This window comes from Oncorhynchus gorbuscha, linkage group LG25 (genome assembly GCF_021184085.1).
Source record: "Oncorhynchus gorbuscha isolate QuinsamMale2020 ecotype Even-year linkage group LG25, OgorEven_v1.0, whole genome shotgun sequence".
Classification (NCBI taxonomy): domain Eukaryota; kingdom Metazoa; phylum Chordata; class Actinopteri; order Salmoniformes; family Salmonidae; genus Oncorhynchus; species Oncorhynchus gorbuscha.
Genome location: NC_060197.1, coordinates 11339413 through 11346912, shown reverse-complemented (window position 1 = coordinate 11346912; position 7500 = coordinate 11339413). Strand labels below are relative to the sequence as shown.

At 46.8% G+C, this 7500-nt stretch overlaps 1 protein-coding gene across 1 annotated transcript in view; it reads left to right on the top strand.

Moving 5' to 3' along the window:
* LOC124013902 (protein O-mannosyl-transferase TMTC1-like) overlaps nucleotides 1–7500 on the top strand; it is a 110458-nt gene that overhangs the window by 84282 nt on the left and 18676 nt on the right. Inside the window, 2 exon segments of the mRNA XM_046328454.1 lie at nucleotides 2579–2692; nucleotides 6051–6194. Of these exon segments, the coding sequence (XP_046184410.1) occupies nucleotides 2579–2692; nucleotides 6051–6194 (258 nt within the window).

Sequence of the window (7500 nt, the reverse complement as noted above, 5' to 3'; positions counted from 1 at the left end):
CTCTCTCCCACTATTTACCCTTCCTCTCTCCCACTATTTACCCTTCCTCTCTCCTACTATTTACCCTTCCTCTTCTCCCACTATTTACCCTTCCTCTCTCCTACTATTTACCCTTCCTCTCTCCCACTATTTACCCTTCCTCTCTCCCACTATTTACCCTTCCTCTCTCCTACTATTTACCCTTCCTCTCTCCTACTATTTACCCTTCCTCTCTCCTACTATTTACCCTTCCTCTCTCCTACTATTTACCCTTCCTCTCTCCCACTATTTACCCTTCCTCTCTCCTACTATTTACCCTTCTCTCTCTCCTTCTCTCCTTCTATTTACCCTTCCTCTCTCCTACTATTTACCCTTCCTCTCTCCCACTATTTACCCTTCCTCTCTCCCACTATTTACCCTTCCTCTCTCCCACTATTTACCCTTCCTCTCTCCCACTATTTACCCTTCCTCTCTCCCACTATTTACCCTTCCTCTCTCCTACTATTTACCCTTCCTCTCTCCTAGTATTTACCCTTCCTCTCTCCCACTATTTACCCTTCCTCTCTCCTACTATTTACCCTTCCTCTCTCCTACTATTTACCCTTCCTCTCTCCTACTATTTACCCTTCCTCTCTCCTACTTTTTACCCTTCCTCTCTCCTTCCTTCCACACTCTCTCCTTTCCATGTTGTTTTACAAGCCAGATTAATGGGTGTGCGTATAAAGCTGTTCATTAGAACAGGACAAGGTCAGATTACATGCTAATCACACACACGCACGCACGCACGCACGCACGCACGCACGCACACACACACACACACACACACACACACACACACACACACACACACACACACGTAAACACACCCCTGACCCCATCTACAGTATATGTCCTCAGCAGACATTATCTCTCTCCCAGACTGCTGTTTATCGATTAGTTTATCCGTCCGTTCCTCTTCCTGTCTGCTTCGCTAACAGATAACGACAGGCTACTAAGACACCTCATTTCATCCCTCCATCTCTCATTCTGGGATCTAGGCAATTTACTTGTCTAACATCAGCTAGCTTGCACTGAAGTGGGAGGGGGGTCGGGCAATATTTGCGTAATAGTGACAATTTCATGCAGCGCTAAAGGGACTTTTTTTCAGACCCACCAAAAGCAGGTCTTAACAGTAATTCAGTTGGATTTCGAGAGCGGAAGCGCAGCCTATCCAGTACCTTTTGTGTCGGTGAATCTCGTAGTTAGAAACGATTGGTTTCCCTCCAAAACCAAGCATAGCCTACCCTCCTCTTAATGAAGGCTGGTTTAGCAGCATCTCAAAGGTGTGTGTTTTTATCCTGGCCAGTAGCCAAATAGCCTTTGATAAAAGGGGTTTTAAATGGTCTCCGGGGAGGGCTTTGAAATATTTGAGAGGTTTTAGCCCTCGCGCTTTTTATTATTCATAATTCACATACCTGCATAATTCATTGAGCTGTTTCGAGTACGCTATCCATCTCCATTTTCAAAGAGCGGCCCTCGTTCCGATTACAAAAGACACACTCCTTCAAACTATTCAGTCCTATGTTGTTTGGTGTTGTTGAGAATCAGCCTTGCAAAGAAGATACAATGATACAATGTAGAAATATTGTTGTTGTTTTAAAAAACAGATAGCTTTAGTTTTGTTGTTGGTTTATATAATTAAAGACCAAGCCCTTCATAGGCTACCCTTACCTTAGGCCGAGGCTACTAACAAATGCTGGATCAATGGCAATGCATTGTCTTTAAAAAAATCCTTGCCTTTATCCCAGCCTATCCATAAAAGGTGTTTAAATGGTCTTATTCGTCAGAGTGCCTTGAATGAAACATCTACTACACATCCTAAGACATAAACAAATCTTACTTGCATTCTTAATTTCACGCGTTCAGGTATCCAACCCCATCTCCAAACAGCACCTCTCATCCAGTTACCAAAGATTCGCTTCTCCAAACATCGTTCAATGATTTAGTCCTATAATGCAGTATCAACGCGAGGCTATATTTTGCTTCTTGAGAACGTGCCACACACATATGCAATTTACAGGAGCCTAGTATTTTTATTTTATTTTAGGAGAAGTGCGATGAGGACAGACATGCCCTCGTTGAAGCCAATTACAACAATGATGACTGTCAACACTCCAAACATATTGAGGGGAAAAAAACTGGATTTAATTATTATTATAATTTTTTTTACTATCACTCGTTACTGTAGCCTAAGCTTTTTATTAAACTGTAGTATCAATCCGCAATGGGCCGGGGCGAGCAAATTCAGTGCACCCAGTCGAATTTCAGTGTATGACAAGGTAAAGGACATCAATAACTTATAGAACTTGAGACGAACACATGCAGTAAAAGGAGACTGCACTTCCTGATTTGGCCTTGTTTTGAAGAATGCTCATTAAGAATGCTAGCGGCCACGACTGATGCCAAGCGAGAGTTGTCTTGGGGGTGTGGTTTGGTGGGGGCGTGGTTTGGTGGGGGTGTGGTTTGGTGGGGGTGTGGTTTGGTGGCGGTGTGGTTTGTTCATCTGCTTCACTGCCTCTCCTCCTTTTCCCCTCATCCTCTCTCTCTCTCTTTAATACAGGTCTGGCATCCAGACGTTGCCTCACAACGCCAAGGTTCACTACAACTACGCCAACTTCCTGAAAGACAGAGGGCGCCACCAGGAGGCCATCCACCACTACAAAACTGCTCTCAGGTCAGTTATAGTGTCCATAATGACCGAGCTGTTGCTGTTTACACCACTACAAATCTGCTCCGAAGACAATCTGAGTGTCCAAGAAAGTAAAACTACAGGAATAAGAGTGAGTTTACGTGTTTCATCCTGATCACCGTGTCAACTGGACGAAGGTCCCGCCAAACCACGATCCTTCCTCAACCGCAATAACACCATCAGCTTTTCAACGTTCAGGGATACGGTCATTCTGCCAAAACCACAGTCTCGGTTCTCCAGGGCGTGTTTGAAACCTCAGATGACCTCACCCACTGTTGGAACTGAACGTTTTCAAGTTACATTCAAAATGACATCGAGGTCAGAAAAACCCACTGAGAAATGGTAAGAAACCCCATTGGAATCTCGGCTCCGAACCTCAATCAGCAAGCGGTCAAGAAACGGTCAGGTGGGTCTCAACGGAGAACAGTTCTTCGACCTTGCCCCAGGGCAAAGAGAGGACATCTTTCTTAATATGGCGTGTCGTCCCTATAATGTCTAGACTGTACCTCCAGGCCTAACTAGAATTCATTCATTTAAGTAGGAGACACGTTATTGACTGTCGTAGGTTGCTGGTCCGCCCCCTCAATTAATTACAAAACACTCTTTTATTAAATCAGGAGGAACTCTGTGTTCTGCACATAAAGGCACACACGCTCTCTTGCTTGCACACACAGGCACACACTAGAGTGCATATTCTCAAGCATGTAATGGCCTTGTCTCAGCTCGATGCTTGCAGCCCATTCATCTCAGTGAGACACAAACACCCAGCGCTCTACCTAATGAAAGAGGGGATCCATTTGTTCTGCCTGTCACTGGCCCTGGCCCAGAGGGCTATATATTTATCCCCCAGTCCAGCGTTCCCTTTTTCTCGTCCCCCTCTCTTCCCTCCCCACTACCACCCTCCATTCTTCTTGAGTCATAACTGATGATCCTTTCAGTGCTCTGTCATTTTGTCTCTGTGTAGTTGTGTGTCTGTGAGTTTGTTTGTCTCAGTCGTCAGTATTTGACTGACAGGAGCAGGGAAATCATGCTGTGTGTGTCTGCTGCTGTATCTGAGGCTCTCTCCCCTCCTCCTCCTCCTCCTCCTCCCTTCCCCCCTCCTCTCTCTTCTCTCCCCTCTGCCTGTTTTCCCTCCCCCCCCCTTCCCTCCATGTCCCGTCCCTCCTCCTCTCGCTTCTCTCCCCTCCTCCCCCTCTCCTCTCTTCCAGTATGCCAGGCGCTAGCTCGAGCCAGTTTGACATATTTGGACAGAAGGGTTTAGGTCCAGTGGGATCATTCTTTTCTCTTTCTGCAGTTTGTTCTTTTACCTTTCTATCCCCCCTGGCAGAGATGTAGACGCTCACTGAAGGATGCTCCGTGAGCTGGTTTAGCTAGAGTGTGTGTGTGTGTGTGTGTGTGTGTGTGTGTGTGTGTGTGTGTGTGTGTGTGTGTGTGTGTGTGTGTGTGTGTGTGTGTGTGTGTGTGTGTGTGTGTGTGTGTGTGTGTGTGTGTGTGTGTGTGTGTGTGTGTGTATAGGGATGCATATCTCAGACCTTAAATCAGTTCCCTTCCCCGTTTCTATGTTCCTCGTCCCCCTATCCGTCCATCTCTCCATCCTCTGAATACCCCATCATTTCATCCACTTTCCTCCCCCTTCCCCTTTTCCCATCTCTGTCTCATCCCTCCACGTAGTCAAAAACAGACGAGCAGAAGTGTGCTCCCTCTCTTTCTCCCTCTCTCTCTCTCTCTCTCTCTCTCTCTCTCTCTCTCTCTCTCTCTCTCTCTCTCTCTCTTTTCCTGTTCCCCTCGAATGTCTTCTCCTGCCCGTATCTACGTATAGCAACAGGATCCTGCATGTGTGCTGTTATAATCCTGTCCAGAACCCTTTGCTGCCTTTGTCCCCCTCCAAACCACGACTCTCTACACAGAGGCTGCTCTGAAATGGTACCCTTTTCTCTATGTTCTGTCAAAGGTAGTGTACTGTATAGGGAATAAGGCAGAAATACTTCAGGAAATGAAGAGGTGGTCAATTCCATTTGTTTCCTAACGGCTATTGTGTACGTTGCTGGTACGTTGTCAATGGGCTGCACGGTGCATTCTGGGTCATTCTGGACAAGTGGGAGTCAATTGGGCCCTAGCTCAAAAACCCAATATTAGCACGAATTGCGCGAACAAGAAAAACAACGTGACAAATGCTACCCCACGACGTGAGGTAATAACTTGTTCTCTTTAATACCGTATAGCTGTGAAATCGGGACATTGCGTAGGTCGAAGGGATTGCGTGACGCTGAACCTAGCAACCGCGTGACGCAGCATGACAACGTGAACGCGGTTGGTCTACAGCCGAGGCATTATATGTTACATCATACAGTCATTGGCCAATGACATTACCATCTCCTCATTTCTTTAAGTATTTCTGGAATAGGGTGCCTTTTTTTTTTCAGACAACAAAGTTTAACCCTCGGGCAATTTACCTCCACTTCAAATGAGGTTCGTAGCTCATTTCTCTTGTTTTTCACTTGGCCTAAAAGGTGGTAAGAGAGAGAGAGGCGATGTTGTTACCCCGGAGTTGTTGGTTTTATTGCATGCTTCCGAGGTTGTTTTATTACTTTGTTTTTCAGGTTTAGTGTTCTGGTCCCCTGCTTAGACATTAGATTGGGTGATGGTGTGTGTGTGGGGATCAATAGTGTGCTTACGGCAGTGTGCGTGCCACTAAGTCCACACTGCTTCCTTTCTAGGCAGTGTCACACTGAAAGGCGACGTGAACTGTGACTCGTTGGCCAATGGAAAGGAGCCCGAGTTGCCATGGAAATGGACACGGTTGTCGTGGCGTTGTTTCACCTCTCCCCCCCGGCGTTGTGATGAGTGTCTCTCACAGTTATGGCACTAATAATTCAAATGGATTTACAAATGACATGCCACCTTTGACCCGATCCTTTCTAAAAAAGCACTCAATGCTCTTTAAGGGCGTTTCATGCCTTTTCAGACACTCTAGAATGATTGATTTACAGAAGCCATTTTGTGCACGATAACCATTATCAGGATAACAACCACTCATCCTAATGACGGTATCATGGGGGTCATGTCGTCTTCTTGTAGTGCTTTGGGGGTCATGCAAGGATACATGAGAGGGGTCACATGTCCCCAAAGTGCTGAATTGCTTCCTGTCATCGGCATGGATTTCAAGGACCAGACCGATCAGGCACCTTTTCAACCAGTAGCGGTCATCACAGAATGTGATGAAGGAAGAATGTTTTCTTCCAGATTGGAACTTGAAGATACCTGTTTGTTATCTTCTCCTCCTCTCCCTGAACTACTTTCCTGCTCTCCTCCTCCCCCCTTCCCCCTCCTCTAACCTCTCCAGGTTGTACCCTCGCCATGCCAGTGCCATGAACAACCTGGGTACTCTGACACGCCACCCAGAGGATGCCGAGCACTACTACAGGACCGCCCTGGACACCAACCCCCAGCACAACAGAGCACTGTTCAACCTGGGAAACCTGCTCAAGTAGGATGTACACACACACACACACACCTGCATGCATATGCACACACGGCATGCGTACACACACACACATTGTGCGTGCACTCAGAGGTCTCAGCACAAGGCTCGCACCCCATTCATTCGTACACACCCTGTCCCTGCAGCTCACATAACGAGGGACACACAGTGCCCTACCTGAGGATAAATGGCTTACATTAGCAGAATGCTGTGTCTGTTCTTTCTCACACAGTCACAGCGCTGAGGGGAAATAGTTTAGACATGTGGTGGCGAGCTGTTCTGCTTGTTGCTCATTAGGGCTGTGTGTGTGTGTGTGTGTGTGTGTGTGTGTGTGTGTGTGTGTGTGTGTGTGTGTGTGTGTGTGTGTGTGTGTGTGTGTGTGTGTGTGTGTGTGTGTGTGTGTGTGTGTGTGTGTGTGTGTGTGTGTGTGTGTGTGTGTGTGTCACATCATCGACACTGCTCTGCTCTACTCATCCCTGTCACTCTGGCAGGAGGCTGATTGGAAAAACATTTAGTTTAACACAGAGATAAACAGAGCACTCATGAAATCACTGGGTAGACACAAAGAGGAGGGGCTTAGGTGGGGGCTTGTTAGAACAACAAAACACTTACACACACACACACACACACACACACACACACACACACACACACACACACACACACACACACACACACACACACACACACACACACACACACAAACACACACACACACACAGACAAACACACACAAACACACACACCGACACACCATCGCAGCAGACTTGGCGTTTGCCGGGACAGTGGGAGTATTCTGTTACTGTTTGTTTACTGTCTGCATTATAGCCCCCACCTACTTTATTGTCATTGATGGGCGTGTAAGGTGTTTGTAGTACACACACACACACACACAGCAGCATTCCTGCTTGCCTGGCTGGCTCTAATGGAGAAACATGGCAGTAATGGCAATTCAAATTAACTCCATTATTGCGCTACAGATCCATCAACTTCAACATTGATGGGAGTGTAAAGTGTTTGTAGTACACACACACACACACACACACACACACACACACACACACACACACACACACACACACACACACACACACACACACACACACACACACACACGCACCCGCACACACACACACAGCAGCATTCCCTGCTAGCGTGGCTATCTCTAATGTTGAATCAAATTAACTTCATCATTGCGCTACAGATCCATCAGGTCTATATTTTCAATTACGACCTGTGAACATACAGCCTCGGGCCTAGAGACAGACCCAACATGGGTTCCCATTACTCCCCCTGGGCCTGTGAACATACA